This window comes from Balaenoptera physalus (assembly GCF_965194825.1).
Source record: "Balaenoptera physalus genome assembly, chromosome: 18".
Lineage (NCBI taxonomy): Eukaryota > Metazoa > Chordata > Mammalia > Artiodactyla > Balaenopteridae > Balaenoptera > Balaenoptera physalus.
In genome coordinates this window covers 64,861,641-64,880,717 of record NC_138899.1, presented here as the reverse complement: position 1 = coordinate 64,880,717, position 19,077 = coordinate 64,861,641, and the positions used below count along the sequence as shown (strand labels likewise).

The 19,077-nt window shown below is 40.8% G+C and overlaps 1 protein-coding gene across 5 annotated transcripts in view; it reads right to left on the bottom strand.

Moving 5' to 3' along the window:
* RNASEH2B (ribonuclease H2 subunit B) overlaps positions 1 to 19,077 on the bottom strand; it is a 117,197-nt gene that overhangs the window by 9,299 nt on the left and 88,821 nt on the right. For 4 of the 5 annotated variants that reach the window (XM_082434516.1, XM_082434512.1, XM_082434514.1 and 1 more), the window contains 2 exons: positions 5,124 to 5,204; positions 2,214 to 2,645 (listed from right to left, as the gene is read on the bottom strand). The exons of the other annotated variant lie outside the window; for it this stretch is intronic. In XM_082434516.1, coding sequence (XP_082290642.1) covers positions 2,529 to 2,645; positions 5,124 to 5,204 — 198 coding nt within the window. In that variant the 3' untranslated portion in view covers positions 2,214 to 2,528. Of the gene's footprint in view, positions 1 to 2,213; positions 2,646 to 5,123; positions 5,205 to 19,077 lie in introns of those variants that run through there. 5 annotated transcript variants of the gene reach the window in all.

Below are 19,077 nucleotides of genomic sequence, written 5' to 3'. Positions count from 1 at the left end.
TTATCTACTGCCAGGTAGTTTAGTGTAGGAACTCAAGCACAGTTTAATTGTGATAAAAACTCTACAACCAGCACAAGAGATGCCAAAAAGATATTTGATAACAACCAATACCAGTTACTAATTAAAACTTTAAGGAAACTATGTATAAAAGCAAATATCAAAGATAGATATTCTTTATCACATTAACAGTAGCTAGTGTCAGAACTGATGGTAACGCACATTAATAAAATCACAAATTAGGCAAAGATAACTATTACATATTATTCTTCAATACTGTTCTATCTTACCCATGCAATATGATATAAAAGAAATAAAAGAGCTATAACTATCAGAAAGAATTGCACACAAATTTTTCGAAGTAAGATTATGTACCTTATTATGCATTGAAAACCCAATATGAATAAAATTAAAAAATTTAGATTAATAGTTTAGTAAATTAGTTATTTAAAGGATAAACATATAAAAATGTAAAATTTTACCACAAAATAGCCAGTTAGGAGATATAACTGAAAAAAAAAGAAGGTTTCATTAATAGCAACAAGAATACCTAGAGATACTCCTATAAAGAAGTATCTAGAACCTACATGAAGATGAAGAACCAAATGTTAGCGAAAGGCATGATTAGGATTTTAGTAAATATAGACAAATACCATATTCCTGAATAAGGACACTCACTTTTGTAAAGATGTGTTTTTCTCAAAATAATTTATGGGTCTAACAAAATCTCAGTAAAATCCATTAGAATTTACTCTTAGAACCTGTAAAAATGATCCTACAAATCTAATGGAAAAAATAAATAGGTGAGAAAATAATTACAAACCAAGGAAAAAAAATTACAATGAACACAGTGGACAAAAATGAATGTCTTTAAGTTATAAAATACTTTTTAGAATCAATAAGAAAAATACTGATACTCCAATAATTTAACAAAGGGCATAAACAGATAATTCTCTATAAGATGGCAAATGATAGGTAAATGTGAAAAAATGAACAATATTATTACTGTGGACAAAAAAACGTTGCCTGCCATTTCAGAAAACAACAAATGTTGCCCACCATCAAGCCATCAGCCTCTGCAGAGCTCCCCCTCACCTGCCCCCCACCTCGGTGCGCCCTGAGGGGAATTCAGGATGGAGAAAAACAGAATACTGGCCCTAGACAGTTCAGATGTATATCAAAGGAGTAATTTCAATGAGCCCAGACTCTTGCATCTTCCCATACCCAGAAAAGCACTAAACTCATTAACTTGAGATGTCTGGGCTTTTTTGTGTGTGTGTATGATTAGCAGTAATCTTTTGATGTTTGACTACATGTTTTTTTTTCAACAAAAATTCCTACATATCCTGGCTTCTCTCTTACCTCTTTGGAACAGTTCCTCAGAGCTATCTGAGAGGTTGCCTCCCAGGCTATAGTCCTCTGTAAGTTCCCCGAATAAAACGTAACTCTCAACTTTCAGGTTGTGTGGGGTTTTTTTTCAGTCGACATTGTTAATCAGGAAAACGTGAATGAAAACCACACTAACATGCCTTTTTTCCACTTATTTGCAAAGATACTATTCAAAGCTAATAAGATAAGGACTCATTCCATCATTTGTTAGAGTGCAAGATACTAAAACCTTTCTGTGAAATATATTCCCAAAAGTATATATTTGAAAAACTTAGTTACGAATCAGTAAGCCCACATCTAAAACTCCATTCTAAGAAAACAATAAAAGATATGGACAAATATTTACATAGAATCTGATTCTTCCAATAGCAAATGTTTAAAAATAATACAAATGTCCAAAATAGGGCTATGATCATTAAACAATCAAATACTCAAATAATTAAAAATTACTGTCATTAAAAAAGTATATTTATGAAGAATAGTAGACTGGGAAAATGCTCACGAAATGATGTCAAGAAAAAAGGTTATAAAATTACTATTATAATTCCTTTAAAAATTATTATAGAAGAAAACACACCATATTATTTCCAGGTAATGAAATGTCGGGAGATTATAATTTTTGTTTTATACTTTTCTCTATTTTCTGCAAAGAACATGTACTCATAAAACAGAAAATACATTAAACAAAAGATTTACCAAAAACTAAAGGCTTTTAAAAAGTAGTAGTTTATCTGATAGTTGTGTTATATTTCTCTCAGTATACTGAAAACCATATTGCTACAGCTACCATGTGCAAAGTTGCATAAAATAACAGGCATACACTCAAATATTGTCACATATCAGTTTATTGAGGAAATTGTGATGCTAGAGGTTAATTCTATTCACTTGATTACTTTTCATGATGTCAAACAAAACTCCAAAGGCCACAAGCCATGAAGTTACACAATTACTTTCCCATATTTTGTTCAGGAAACACAAAAATCAAACACGAAGAAATGTTCAAGTGAATCTGAAAATTGCCCCCTTCCTACTTTTTTTCAAAAGGTGGTAATTAAGGGATAGGAAGTACAGTGGAATGGAGGAAAGATGAAAATGGGACATGTAGAAGGCAAATTTTTTTGCTCGATCTAATTTTTAAAGTTTCAAATCTTTCCAATTTTTTTAACATGTTTTGCACCAAAAAAGGAATCAATACTTTTCATTCCACTCTTGTCAACTTTAGCCAAAGCCTTCTGAGCTGCAGTCATTTTGCTATTTTTCTGTTAATGAAAATAAGAGAGAAAAATTGTTACGAATGTAACATTTATAAATCATACATGCAAATCAAACAAGACCATGCATGTCTCAAGGTTCGTTAAGGGAGGTAAGCATTTGCTGCTGACATGCTTCATAAGGCAGTGATTCTTTTTAAAAGTTCTGATTTCTATTCAGAATTCAGATCTAAGAGACAAAATATGTTAAAAGAGGCAGGAGACAAAACTGCCGCCTTCTAAGGAGTGGAATGTTACAACCAACGGTTTACTTTAGGGGAAATAATTCTGGAGGGTGTATTAAGTGAAATAACACAAACAATGGAACTGACACAGGCAGCAATTGTCAGCGGGAGGAATTACAGCCTTGTATTACCAAATGATGAATAATTCACAACAATCTACCACCTGATTTTATTCATAGGCTCTATGGGAAACCAAGGACAAAGCTATTATATTCAAAAGATAACCTGTATTGCAAAGCATCCAGGACCAGCAGGATAGCTGTTCCATTTTTCCTCCAACAAAAAAATACTTTCTAAAAAGCTGACTCCAAATAACTCTGTCTTTTAAAATTCTATCTCTTCCTGGTCACTGTTTTTGTTTTGTTTTGTTTTGCCACGTCCTATAACAAGCACTGGCAGAAGGGAAATAGCAGCTGATTTTACTTCAGTGTTCAGCAAAAGCATAAATGATGGGAATCAGCAAAGAAAAAATCATCTGTCTCCCTGGGAACTGTGAGACAGAGCCATTGCCAAGGTATCTTTTAAGGGCACAGTCGATATATGATCCCTAAAAACTTGCTTTTTTACATTCTGTCACTTATAATTTAGTAGGCTTATATTTTGGCTGGATGGGGAAAAGTGACAGTCTCTGAGACAAGTGATCCTCCATCCCCTGCAATTAACTGACATCCTGGTCCAACCTCTTATCTCACTGGTGCGGTGCCCAAGTGGATACAATGGGAAGCAGCACTTAGAAGGGTGGGGCAGAAATACTCCTCACAGAGAAACTCAAAAATGTCCCTGCTTACAGAAAGCACTGAGATAACCAGCTATTTTAGCCAAATCTCAAATTGGATTATCCCCTGATAGCCCATGCCCTGATAAATTACATGTAGATTAAAGAATACAATTTTTAGAAAACACTAAATCTAAGGAGAGTAAGTGTTCTTAAAATCTAGGTGGAAGTTAACCTATCTTGGGGCAGGCAAGGTCTTTCTAAGCATAAAAATAATGAGAAAATCATAAAAAACTTCCATATTTAATCCTCAGAAAAACTTAAAATAGTTCCATATTTAATCCTCAGAAAAACTTAAAATAGTTCAAAAGTCAAATGAAAAGCCTAAACAAATTGGAAAATTATCCGTACCCCATATGTCATGAAAAGTGTTTGTTAATAGCCTTAATTTATAATGAGCTCTTACAGATCAACAAGAAAAACATTACTATCCCAATATAAAAACAGGCAAGAAACATGAACTGACAATTTGCAAAAATGCAGATAGGCAATAAGCATTTGGAAAAACAACCTTTCTACCTAAAGTAGCCTACTTAGGCAAATTTTTCAAGAATAAAAATAATACTTGATGTAGTCAAGAATGTGAGATGAACACTCATCAGCAATAACGGCTGGGAGTACAAATTTCTGCTACATTTTTGGAAAGCATTTTAGCTATATATATGTGTATCAGTAATCATGGAAAGAGTTCATGTTTTCTAAGCCTTTACTCAGTTTTAAATTGTGTCTAATGAAACAGTCAGAGATGCAGGCTATAAATAAGAATGTTTATCACTTCATTAAAACAAAAACAAAAAAGCAGAAGTAACCTATGTGTCCAAAAATAGGAGAATGATTAAATAGACTATATTCCCTGTGGTGAAATAAAATAACACATGACTGAGTATCACGAAATCATTAATAATTTTTCAAAGAAAGCTTAATGACATGAAAATTTTCACAATATAGAGCTAAATGAAAAAGGCAGAACCCCAAACCATATATATATATATATATATGCCAAATTTAAAAGCTATGTATGTATAATATTTATGATGATGTATAGGATAAATCAGTAAGAAATGTTATGAAAATATCTGCTGGGGTGGTTGCTGAATTATGGAGTTGTTAATAATTGTTGTCATTATCATAATTTCTGGGAAGCTACTGGGCAGTAGAGTCGACAAAAGATTACCTTTGGAGCCCCTTCCTCTGCCCCATCCTATCACTCTGAATATATTGCAAAGTTTAAGCACACTCTTGCTAATAAGTATACTGCCTTTCTTTACCTGCAAAAAGTCTTCTTTGCTTGACGCTTTCATTATCATTCACAACTTTGAGTTAAGTCTTAAGTCACAGAAATGCAAGTTAATATTTCTTCATGGTTAAAATGATAAAATCACAATCAAGCATGCAATCGTTCCTTGAAGTCCCCATGCAGCGTCAGCCACAGAATGCAAGAGTACGCTGCTGCACCCAGACACATACCTTCACGGTCTTCAAATCTTTAGTGTTAAACTTAGTGTAATCTTCTTTTGCTTCTACGGGCTCATCTGATAACTTTACTTTCTGCAATGTTAGAGCAGTGAAGTGTCAAACGTCACCTTGACACTTACATCAGTCCATTAAAAAAAAAAACCCAACATGTGCAATTTGGACCAATAGCGAGGCCAAACGGAGCAGCAGACCCTGCAGAGGGCTTCCTTTTTACAAGTCGCTTCACTTTTCGCCAGTTATCTAGGAACTAAGCCAGACGTCCCTTCTGAGAAGCAGCCTTGGTGATGGGGAGATGTGAGCAGGCAAGCCCATGACCCAGCCCTTAGGCTGCCTAGCAATATGATCACATAATGTATGTACCAGGGACAGGGGGCATCGAGGTGACTGCTGACTTCCAGGACAGTCTAAGGGGGGGTGAATGCAGGCACAGAAGGCAAAGAAGAGAATTTCCTTTAAGAGGGCCAGGGGTCCAGCCAGAACCCCGACTTCATTCACCTGCAGGGCTGGTGTAATGTCCATTTAGGAATACAGGAACAGCATTGTGACTGTCACCATCTTTGTATAGCTTTATGTTCTTACCTCCTTTCAATTCAATTATCTCATTTTATCCACATAAGAACAGCCTTGCAAAGCAAGCAGCCAGCAGAAGGAAGCACAGAGGTTAAGTGAACAGCTTAAGGTCACCTCACAGAGGACTTGAGGTGAGATCTCAACTATGGTACAAGTGCTCTTTCCATTGGACCCAATGCAATTAAGTCAACCTTTACTTCATGATTTCACCTTTCACATGAGCATTTTGCACCAATCAATGAATATGAGAATCTTGTCAAGAGCTAGACTGTGGCCATATGTTCATATTACAGTAGGAATCATGACACATTTATTATGTAAAAGGCACATAGCAGGGCAGGTAAGTCTTGATGTTTAACATGGAGAACTGACTGCACAGGGGTCACAGCTTGGACTTTTACAGATTTTCAAGCTCTCTGTGGAGACGCTGGGTTGACAAGATCCAACATGGACCCACCCTAGGAAATGCAGATTTGTTCCCAGCTTCACTCTTCACACCCAGCTTTCACTACACAAGGAACTGTAGAGTCGGTACTAAAAGATGCCACAGCCCATGTACAATACAAATGGGTAAAATGACACGTCTTGAAATTCTTCACCAGCACACTGTTGAATACGTTGGGAAAAAAACATTAACTGTAACATCTACTTAAATTTCTGTTATTTAAAAGACTGAATCACTACAGATTTGGGGGAATGTTTCAGAAGAAATAGAAAAGTGGCTCAGAAAGACAGTAACAAAGGGTTTGACTAAATGGGTACAGTTCTGGAAAAAAAGGCAGACAGAAAAGTACAGAGGAATTAATGCTAAGATTGGTCTTATTCTTACAAATGATTTGCAAAGAACGCACTTAGGAACATCTCCAAATCCACTGATTGCATTCAGCTCTGCTAGCTGACAGTGATAAATTCAAAAGATGGAAGGGGGTGAGAATTGGAAGCCGGGCCTCAACATAGTCAAACATAATAGTAATAAAATAATGCAAAACATATTAAGGATGAGAGGCTCCATGCTACGGATTACAACACAGATGCAAAGATACCTAACAGTCACTGGAACGTTATTTCCTGCAAACAATCAACTATATTTCTGTAAAAATCAATCAAGTCCTAGACACAGATGGGAAACCTAGCAGCAGACATTATCCTACACTTGTTTAAACTATGGTACATCATCCAGTGCAGTTTGCAACGTACGCACTGGAGCCCCAGGAAGACACAATAGAGCAGGAAACCTCAGAAAGCAACTAAAATAATCTAGGAGGTGAAGTTGAGATGTAGGAGAAATGAGATGCCAAGATCTAAATCTGGGCTTAGCCAAGTACCGCTCAGGGGCCAAGTCCAGCTGGCTGTCTGTTTTTATAAATGAAGTTTTACTGGAATACAGCCGTACTGATTGGCTTATGAATTGTCTGTGGCCGTCTTCGTGCGGCCAGAGGGTAGGTTCTTGTTTTTTTGTAGAAAGAATTCAGAGCTGAGACTGAGAGGCCAAGTAAGCAAAGGATTTATTGAGTGACAGTACAATCTCAGGAGGGAGCGCAGGCAGGCTCAGGTGAGCAGCAGTGAGTCCTTTCGGCAAGCTGGTTATACGGGGTGTGAAAATGATTGGGTGCAATATACATCAAGGAGGGAGGGATTTGGGGGGTAATTTCCTGGTTTTCATCCCAGGTCCACCTTCCCGAGGGGAGGGGGAGTTTCTGTCCTTATTTGGTTTTGCTCGGATCTGTCAAGGTGCCGGTGCATGATGGGTACTGCTCTGGTTGCAATGTTAATTCTACTGTAATGAAGGCATAATGAGCAAAAGGTTACACTCCGACCAGGAGGTTCCTGCCTTTCTTTGTTTGCCTCTAGGACCCTTGTCTTCACAAGATATATGGTCTCCTGTCAGCCCGGAGGTTCCCGCTTTTCTGTGTCTGCCCCTAGAACCCCTGTCACTGCAAGATGTATTACGGTCTCCTGTCACATGACCTTGCCTCCCTCCTCTGCTCACGTCTGGCTAACTGCCTGCTCTAACGTTTCCCCCCTCGCGGAGTCTGGACCCTTAAAATCTTTTAAGGGTCAAAGGGTCGATGGTTCGTCTTCTGTGGCTGCTTCAAGCTGCGCAGGGCCATTGTCCCTACCAGTGGGGTCCAGATCACCTTGCTCTCTGTCAGAGACAGGAGGTCTCAGGGTCATCTACAGTGGCAGAGATAGAGGTGGGGAGGAGAAGGAGGCTGCAGCCCTGTCCAGTGGATGTTGATGGTCACCATCTTCAGGCAGGATGGGCTGAAATCCCTGGCATACCATCATCTGTAGGTGACACTGTTGTAACCTGAAGAAACAGACTTAACAAACTGGAGATTAAAAAGGCAGGGGCCCCAAATCAGCAACAATATGACTGCAATCAGAGGTCCACACAGGGGTAGGAACCAGGTCATGTTTGGTAACACCCCTCTGACTGCAGTCCATGCGGAGCTGGCACTGGGTTACCCTTTCCAAAAGCGTGTAGCCGTTGGGCCTGTTCATCTATCTTTTGGATATCTTCTTCCACCTGGCCAGTGGTGTTGATGTAGGTGCAGCACATCTTTTTGATTACTGCACATACCCCTCCCCGTTCAGCTAGCAGATAGTCCGGGGCCAGTCTATTATCCATCACTACACTTGCTAGGAAATAAAGGGGGGATCCCCCATGGTCCTGGCCAGAGGAGACAGAATATCTGGCAGGTTACAAAGCATTGCCTCAAGGTAGGCAAAGCCACCCATGGGGCCACCAAACAACAGCTGCTCCGGTTCCTGCCAGGATGAGGCCCCTCAGCCTCTTTATTTCAGGAGTGGCGGATATTATGGATGGCTACACCTAGGTTCATCTGATTACTTAGATGGCCTAGCGTGCCCTGTCCCGCAAGCAGGACATTGTCTATCCAAGGAAAGGCCACAGCCAGTCCTGGGGAGGGGAAGGAGAGCTGGGGCTGTTCGGAGAAGGCAGCTGGTTTATGTTCAGGCCGCAGAAAGACAGGCGTCTGGGGGAGTGCATGCCTGGCGCACTTCTGAGGAGCTGAGCCGTTCCTGTAAGTGGTTTGCCCAAGAGGGTGTACCACGCGGCTTGAGGAGAGAGGCCACCGTTACAAGAGGGGTCGTGAGGTGTGGGGACTTTTCCGTAGGCCTTAGGAGGGCCATATTGTAAACGCCGGACAACTGGCGTTTTCCCTCCCTCTTCCACTGGTCACTAGGGGCGGGGCAGCAAGACAGGCTAGTCTCATTGCACTTGAGAATGAGTACTTGGTATTGGTTAGAAATATTAATGTGAGGGGTGAGATCCAAGCACGCAATCTGCGTTAGGGACGGGATATGAACTTCAAGAGAGATGGGATCAGTTTCTTGGCTAGGGCTGGCAAAACCTGATTTCCAGACTCTGAAATCACCTTTAGGACTTATCCTGATTAATTAGGTACTTAGTGAGCTCACTGGTTTTGGTGTCCACCAAAATATCTGAAGATAAAAAGGGCCTACCATTAGTCATTTCAAAGGGGCTGAGCCTTAGCTTGCCTGAGCCTGCCCGTGTTCCCTCCTGAGAGTTTAGTCTTTCTCAATAAATCCTCGCTTTGCTTACTTGGCCTCTTGTGACTCGTCTCTGAATTCTTTCTGTGAGGAAACAAGAACCTACCCTCTGGAAACATCTGTGGTAAGCCAGCCAGGAGAATTATTTGGAGGTCAAATATCCCTCCTCCTTTCCCTGGCAAGTCTTAGCCTCTCAGCTCACTTGTGCTTGAGAGCCACTGCCTGACTTCTTGTCATTACTCTCCCTTTTGCTCCCTTTGCCTGTCACCTTTCGGACCTGCTTGCTGCAACATACGTGGGCATGGGTCAAGCATATATAAGACACCAGGGTGCCTGCCACCACAAGACTCCTGCCGTGTAAGGATATGTGGGTCATGGAAGGGACTAGAGAGAAGATAGGTCTGTCCACCCACCTTAAAACAACTTCCATGCAACGTTTTTAGGCACACAAGCTTAAAACATAACACCCTCCCTTTCCTGTGGCTATCCCCACAGGATTATTTTAAGTCCACTTATGTCTGACTATCTTTGTCTCTGTGTCTCTATCTCGCTCTTATTTTTGTGTCTTACTTCCTTGGAAATGGGGGGAAGAAATTTGTCAGGTGTTTTCCAACCTAGCTGCTAGGTCCTTCACATTTCACTATTGCATATGCATAGGGCATGTCAAGAAAAGTTTCCAGCCATTTTCACAGGCAGCCAGGGACACGGATCATTTGATTAACTGTGATCAGGTTCAACTTTGTGTAAATATAAAATGCAGCCTTACTTGGACTGTAAATGAAAGGAAATTAAGACCTTCCTAGATAATAGAAAGGAGGCTTGTACACAGTCCTACATACCACCTCCCTTAGTGGCCAGTGCCTGTTTTCAGATCCTGACCACCCTTTTAGAGGAAGGGGACTGGGACCTAAATAGCTCCTGGAACTATGAAGACATCTGTTCCAGGGGAATACACCCTGGAACACATGGATTACTCAATGGTCAGAGAATCTATAGAGGAACCTTCAGGAAGGTCGTTCATCCTGGGTACCAGAGATGGCAGGATAGGACACAGGCCCCAGGACTCTGGGGCTGGCAGAGTGGCCATGTGGCAGGGCCGCTACCCTGACATTGGCCAAAGTTGACAGGACGAGGTGAACAGGGATGCCTGTAGCCAGTCCTGACAGAGGGAACCCCTAAAGGGACATCCTAATTGTAGTGCTCCTCTCTTTTACAGGAGCCCTCTCTCCCTGAAGGATCGATGGGAAGCATCTCCTCCATCCCCAAGGATTCACCCCTCGGGTGCATTCTAAGTCACTGGGACGAGTTTTCTCTAGATTTTTTTAAACAGGAAAAGCTCATCTTCTTTTGTAATACAGCCTGGCCCCAGTATAAACTTGAGGATGATGAGGTCTGGCCAGAAAATGGAAGCCTCAACTATAATACCATCCTACAGTTAGAAGTTTTTTGCGAAAGGCATGGAAAATGGACAGAGATTCCTTATGTTCAGGCCTTTATGACCCTAAGAGAGAACCCAGAGCTATGCAAGTCCTGTGTTAGGGAACCTTGTCGGTCGGGACCTGTTCAGACTATTCAAAAACCCCCTCTGGTAGCATCTCTGCAGGAAAATAAGTCTCAGACAGAAGAACCAAGTCCTCTTTCACCATCTTCAGCCCCTCCAGCACCATATAAGCCTCTTTATCCTTCCATACCAGAAGTGCAGCCAGAGCTCCTTTGCCCCATCTAAGAAGTAGTAGGCAGACCTTAGGGAACGACCAGAGTCTGCACCCCCTTTCTTTGTCTGACCTCAACCAGTGCTGCACTCACTTAGGCCGATTCTCAGAGGATCCTAGCCAGTTCACTGAAGAATTCCAGGGACTAATGCTTTCCTTCGACCTTACTTGGAAGGACCTGAATGTTGCCATTTCCCACTGCTGCACCCATGAGGAAAAGACCCGTATTTGGGTGCATGCTCAAGCATATGCTGATGGATTATACATTGTCCGACCCAATTATTACCCTGTGGGCATGACAGCGGTGCCACTGATTGATCCCAATTGGGACTATGAACCAGGCCAACCTAGTATCCCTAGAAGAGACCACATGATCCTTTGCCTCACTGAAGGCATGAGACGGTGCATAATTAAACCTGTCAACTATGATGAGGTTAAAGAGATCGCCCAAGGTCAGGACAAAAATCCAGCCCTATTTTGGGCCTGGTTGGTAGATTCCCTCAGAAAGTATACAAATGTGGACCCAGATGCTTTTGAGGGATGCATTGTGCTTGCAACTTACTTCATTTACCATTCGGCCCCCGACGTCCATAGAAAGCTGCAAAAGTTTGCCTTGGGTCGTCAAACCCCTCTCAACCTTCCTATGGATACAGCCTTCAGTGTCTTTAACAATACAGACCAGAGTTAGCCTCATCCACCAGAGGGCAGAGAGCAGAAGCAAGAAGAACTACAGTCCTGCAGCCTGTGGAACAAAAACCACATTCACAGAAAGATAAACAAGATGAAAAGGCAGAGGGCTATGTAACAGATGAAGGAACAAGATAAAACCCCAGAAAAACAACTAAATGAAGTGGAGATAGGCAACCTTCCAGAAAAAGAATTCAGAATAATGACAGTGAAGATGATCCAGGACCTCGGAAAAAGAATGGAGGCAAAGATCGAGAAGATGCAAGAAATGTTTAACAAAGACCTAGAAGAACTAAAGAACAAACAAACAGATGAACAATACAATAACTGAAATGAAAACTACACTAGAAGGAATCAATAGCAGAATAACTGAGGCAGAAGAACGGATAAGTGACCTGGAATACTGAGTGGTGGAATTCACTGCTGCAGAACAGAATAAAGAAAAAAGAATGAAAAGAAATGGAGACAGCCTAAGAGACCTCTGGGACAACATTAAATGCAACAACATTCGCATTATAGGGGTCCCAGAAGGAGAAGAGAGAGAGAAAGGACCAGAGAAAATATTTGAAGAGATTATAGTCAAAAACTTCCCTAACATGGGAAAGGAAATAGCTATCCAAGTCCAGGAAGCGCAGCAGGTCCCATACAGGATAAACCCAAGGAGAAACATGCCGAGACACATAGTAATCAAATTGGCAAAAATTAAAGACAAAGAAAGTTTATTGAAAGCAGCAAGGGAAAAAACGACAAATAACATACAAGGGAACTCCCATAAGGTCAACAGCTGATTTCTCAGCAGAAACTCTACAAGCCAGAAGGGAGTGGCATGATACACTTAAAGTGATGAAAGGGAAGAACCTACAACCAAGATTACTCTACCCGGCAAGGATCTCATTCAGATTCAAAGGAGAAATCAAAAGCTTTACAGACAAGCAAAAGCTAAGCGAATTCAGCACCACCAAACCAGCTCTACAACAAATGCTAAAGGAACTTCTCTAAGTGGGAAACACAAGAGAAGAAAAGCACCTACAAAAACAAACCCAAAACAAATAAGAAAATGGTCATAGGAACATACATATTGATAATCAACTTAAACGTGAATGGATTAAATGCTCCAACCAGAAGACACAGGCTTGCTGAATGGATACAAAAACAAGACCTATATATATGCTGTCTACAAGAGACCCACTTCAGATCTAGGGACACATACAGACTGAAAGTGAGGGGATGGAAAAAGATATTCCATGCAAATGGAAATCAAAAGAAAGCTGGAGTAGCTATACTCATATCAGATAAAATAGACTTTAAAATAAAGAATGTTACAAGAGACAAGGAAGAACACTACATAATGATCAAGGGATCAATCCAAGAAGAAGATATAACAATTATAAATATATATGCACCCAACATAGAAGCACCTCAATACATAAGGCAACTGCTAACAGCTATGAAAGAGGAAATCGACAGTAACATAATAATAGTGGGGGACTTTAACACCTCACTTACACCAATGGACGGATCATCCAAAATGAAAATAAATAAGGAAACAGAAGCTTTAAATGACACAATAGACCAGACAGATTTAATTGATATTTATAGGACATTCTATCCAAAAACAGCAGAATACATTTTCTTCTCAAGTGTGCACAGAACATTCTCCAGGATCGATCACATCTTGGGTCACAAATCAAGCCTCAGTAAATTTAAGAAAATTGAAATCATATCAAGCATCTTTTCTGACCACAACGCTCTGAGATTAGAAATGAATTACAGGGAAAAAAACGTAAAAAACACAAACACATGGAGGCTAAACAATACATTACTAAATAACCAAGAGATCACTGAAGAAATCAAAGAGGAGATCAAAAAATACCTAGAGACAAGTGACAATGAAAACACGATGATCCAAAACCTATGGGATGCAGCAAAAGCAGTTCTAAGAGGGAAGTTTATAGCTATACAAGCCTACCTCAAGAAACAAGAAAAATCTCAAATAAACAATCTAACCTTACACTTAAAGGAACTAGAGAAAGAAGAAAAAACAGAACCCAAATTTAGCAGAAGAAATCATAAAGATCAGAGTAGAAATAAATGAAATAGAAACAAAGAATAGCAAACATCAATAAAACTAAAAGCTGGTTCTTTGAGAAGATAAACAAAATTGATAAACCATTAGCCAGACTCATCAAGAAAAAGAGGGCGAGGACTCAAATCAATAAAATTAGAAATGAAAAAGGAGAAGTTACAACAGACACCGCAGAAATACACAGCATCCTAAAAGACTACTACAAGCACCTCTATGCCAATAAAATGGACAACCTGGAAGAAATGGACAAATTCTTAGAAAGGTATAACCTTCCAAGACTGAACCAGGATGAAATAGAAAATATGAACAGACCAATCACAAATAATGAAATTGAAACTGTGATTAAAAATCTTCTAACAAACAAAAGTCCAGGACCAGATGGCTTCACAGGTGAATTCTATCAAACATTTAGAGAAGAGCTAACACCCATCCTTCTCAAACTCTTCCAAAAATCTGCAGAGGAAGGAACACTCCCAAACTCATTCTATGAGGCCACCATCACCCTGATACCAAAACCAGACGAAGATACTACAAAAAAAGAAAATTACAGACCAATATCACTGATGAATATAGATGCAGAAATCCTCAACAAAATACTAGCAAACAGAATCCAACAACACATTAAAAGGATCATACACCATGATCAAGTGGGATTTATCCCACGGATGCAAGGATTCTTCAATATATGCAAATCAATCAATGTGATACACCATATTAACAAACTGAAGAATAAAAACCATATGATCATCTCAATAGATGCAGAAAAAGCTTTTGACAAAATTCAACACCTATTTATGATAAAAACTCTCCAGAAAGTGGGCATAGAGGGAACCTACCTCAACATAATAAAGGCCATATATGACAAACCCACAGCAAACATCATTCTCAATGGTGAAAAACTGAAAGCATTTCCTCTAAGATCAGGAACAAGACAAGGATGTCCACTCTCACCACTATTATTCAACATAGTTCTGGAAGTCCTAGCCATGGCAATCAGAGAAGAAAAAGAAATAAAAGGAATACAGATTGGAAAAGAAGAAGTAAAACCGTGACTGTTTGCAGATGACATGATACTATACATAGACAATCCTAAAAATGCCACCAGAAAACTACTAGAGCTAATCGATGAATTTGGTAAAGTTGCAGGATACAAAATTAATGCACAGAAATCTCGTGCATTCCTATACACCAATGATGAAAAATCTGAAAGAGAAATTAAGGAAACACTCCCATTTACCATTGCAACAGAAATAATAAAATACCTAGGAATAAACCTACCTAAGCAGACAAAAGACCTGTATGCAGAAAACTATAAGACACTGATGAAAGAAATTAAAGATGATACCAACAGATGGAGAGATATACCATGTTCTTGGATTGGAAGAATCAATATTGTGAAAATGACTATACTACCCAAAGCAATCTACAGATTCAATGCAATCCCTATCAAATTACCAATGGCATTTTTTATGGAAGTAGAACAAAAAATCTTAAAATTTGTATGGAGACACAAAAGACCCTGAATAGCCAAAGCAGTCTTGACGGAAAAAAACGGAGCTGGAGGAATCAGACTCCCTGACTTCAGACTATACTACAAAGCTACAGTAATCAAGACAATATGGTACTGAAACAAAAACAGAAATATAGATCAATGGAACAAGATAGAAAGCTCAGAGATAAACCCACGCACCTATGGTCAATTAATCTATGACAAAGGAGGCAAGGATATACAATGGAGAAAAGACAGTCTCTTCAATAAGTGGTGCTGGGAAAACTGGACAGCTACATGTAAAAGAATGAAATTAGAACACTCTCTAACACCATACATAAAAATAAACTCAAAATGGATTAAAGACCTAAATGTAAGACCGGACACTATAAAACTCTTAGAGGAAAACATAGGAAGAACACTCTTTGACATAAATTACAGCAAGATCTTTTTTGACCCAACTCCTAATGGAAATAAAAACAAAAATAAACAAATGGGACCTAATGAAACTTAAAAGCTTTTGCACAGCAAAGGAAATCATAAACAAGACGAAAAGACAACCCTCAGAATAGGAGAAAATATTTGCAAACGAATCAACGGACAAAGGATTAATCTCCAAAATACATAAACAGCTCATGCAGCTCAATATTAAAGAAACAAACAACCCAATCCAAAAATGGGCAGAAGACCTAGATAGACATTTCTCCAAAGAAGACATACAGATGGCCAAGAAGCACATGAAAAGCTGCTCAACATCACTAATTATTAGAGAAATGCAAATCAAAACTACAATGAGGTATCACCTCACACCAGTTAGAATGGGCATCATCAGAAAATCTACAAACAACAAAAGCTGGAGAGGGTGTGGAGAAAAGGGAACCCTCTTGCACTGTTGGTGGGAATGTAAATTGATACAGCCACTATGGAGAATCGTATGGAGGTTCCTTAAAAAACTAAAAATAGAATTACCATATGATCCAGCAATCCCACTATTGGGCATATACCCAGAGAAAACCATAATTCAAAAAGACACATACACTCCAATGTTCATTGCAGCACTATTTACAATAGCCAGGTCATGGAAGCAATCTAAATGCTCATCGACAGACGAATGGATAAAGAAGTTGTGGTACATATATTCAATGGAATATTACTCAGCCATAAAAAGGAAAGAAATTGAGTCATTTGTTGAGACGTGGGTGGATCTAGAGACTGTCATACAGAGTGAAGTAAGTCAGAAAGAGAAAAACAAATATCGTCTATTAAAGTATGTATGTGGAAGCTAGAAAAATAGTATAGATGAACCGGTTTGCAGGGCAGAAGTTGAGATACAGATGTAGAGAACAAACGTATGGACACCAAGGGGGGAAAACCACGGTGAGGGGTGGGGATGGTGGTGTGCTGAATTGGGTGATTGGGATTGACGTGTATTCACTGATGTGTATAAAATTGATGACTAATAAGAACCTGCTGTATTAAAACATAAATAATATAAAATTCAAAAATTAAAAATAAATAAATAAATAATAGAGACCAGGCTGAGGAAGAAAGGAAGAAACAGCGTGACTTGAGAAGGGTCCATCGGCAAGCCAAGATTCTGGCAGCCATTATGGCAGGACCTAACCCACCTCCTGGTCACCCCAAAGGTACTTCCAGAAGGCTCCACCAGGTAAAGGAGCCTGTTTTAGCTGTGGGAGCCCCAAAGACTGGAGCAAGGAATGCCCAGGAAATAGGTCCCAGCCTCTACCCAAGACGCCATGCCCACTCTGTTAGAAGATGGGTCACTGGAGCAGAGAAGGGCCCTCAGCTCCAAAGGGAGCAGGGAAATTCCCCCTTGCCAGTCATGTCAGTGGTTGATTGATGAGACCTGGGACCTCCCAAGGCTCCTGAGAAGACAGTCATCATCACAAGGGAGGAATCATGGGTGACCAGTGACGTGGCAGGTAAGCTTGCCCAGTTTCCAGTGGACAGAGAAGCCACTTACTCTGTCCTGACTTCTCACGCTGGGCCTCTTGCCCCTGGAACTTGCTGTATCATTGCGGTAGAAGGCAGGTCAAAGCTGAAACTTTTCACCACCCCTCGACTTTGCACCTGGGGAAAGACCTTTATAACTTGCAAGTTTCTTGTCATGCTTGAATGCCCTAGCCCATTATTGGGAAGAGACTTTCCTTCAGCCTTGGGGGCAACTTTTACTCTCCCTGAAAACCAAAACCAAGGCCTATTTTTGGCTGGACTATGCATTATACGAGACATGGACAGTCCGGCCCATAACATTTCCCCAGAAACGGAAAAACTTACAGATCCACAGGTCTGGGAATCAGGGAATCCCAGGACGGGCAAAATTTGCCACTCCTTAAAAATCACCTTTCAAAGGAGGCTAATATCCTCCCTTCCAGGTGTCGGTACCCCATAAAACCAGAGGCTCGACAAGGACTCAAACCCCAGATCTCAAAGGTCATCAAATGTGGGCCTTTGGTATCATGCCCGTCTCCTTGTAATGCTCCAATCCTACCTATCCTCAAACCAAATGAGGACTATAGCGTGGTCCAAGATCTTCAAATCATAAATGAAGCTATGATTCCTCTCCATCTGACTGTTCCCAATCCATATGCGATCCTCACTCAGACCCCGGAGGACACAGCATGGTTTATTAGTCCTTGATCTTAAAGATGCCTTCTTCTGTATACCTGTTCACTCTGATTCCCAATACCTTTTTACCTTTGAATGGACTGATCCAGACACCAATATGACCCAACAATATACCTGGACTGTCCTTCCCGAGGGATTCTGGGACAGACCACACCTGTTTGGCAACGTCCTAGCAAAGGAACTTAAGGAACTTACATTAGAGATGGGGGCATTATTACACTATGTAGATGACCTTATTTTCAGCCCCTCGGAGGAAGCCTCAGACCAAAACACTGTACAGGTCCTCAGTTTCCTGGGCTCGGGGTAAAAGGTACCCCGAGCCCAAATCTCCTCCCACAGAGTCACCTACGCGGGACGTGTTGTGTTCTAAGCCCGGGAAAGCGCCCCCTTGCGACCCGGCGTGAGGAGGCAGTCCTGCACTGACAGCCCCCACACACAAAGAGACAGCTCAGAACCTTCCTAGGGATGGCTGGATTTTGAAGGATTTGGATCCCTGGGTTTGGTCTCATGGCAAAGCCATTATACGAGGCCTTGAAGGGACTAGACACAGAACCTGTAGATTGGATGGGCAATTTACAAAGAGCATTTGATCAGATGAAGACCGTCATGACTAGCGCCCCAGCCCTAGGGATCCCAGATCTAAACGAGCCCTTTACTCTGTTTACCTCAGAAAAACAGGGAATAACCCTGGGAATTCTCACCCAAAAGGTGGGACCAATCCCATGGTCGGTGGCATATCTCTCCAAGCAATTGGACCCAGTGGCCTCGGGATGTGTCTGAGAGCTGTAGTGGCCACAGCCCTGCTAACTGAAGAGGCCACAAAACTCACCATGGGTCAACCCCCTAGAGGTATTGACGCCACACTAGATACAGGGAATACCAGAAATTAAGGGACACCAATGGCTGACTGGAGGTCCTGTCACAAAATATGACGCCCTCCTTCTTAACTCTCCTGAAGTGACCCTTAAGGTATGTCAGACCCTAAATCCAGCCACCCTTATACCAATAGAAAGCCCAGAGGAATTACCTCATTCTTGCACTGAGACCATTGAACAGGTGTACTCTAGTAGACCTGATCTTAGGGACCAGCCTCTTGATGACCCTGAAGCTGTCTGGTTTACAGAAGGAAGTAGCTATATATAAGACAGCGTCCAGAAGGCAGGGTATGCCTTAGTAGATCTACCTAAGATCATAGAAGCTGGTGTCCTGCCACCT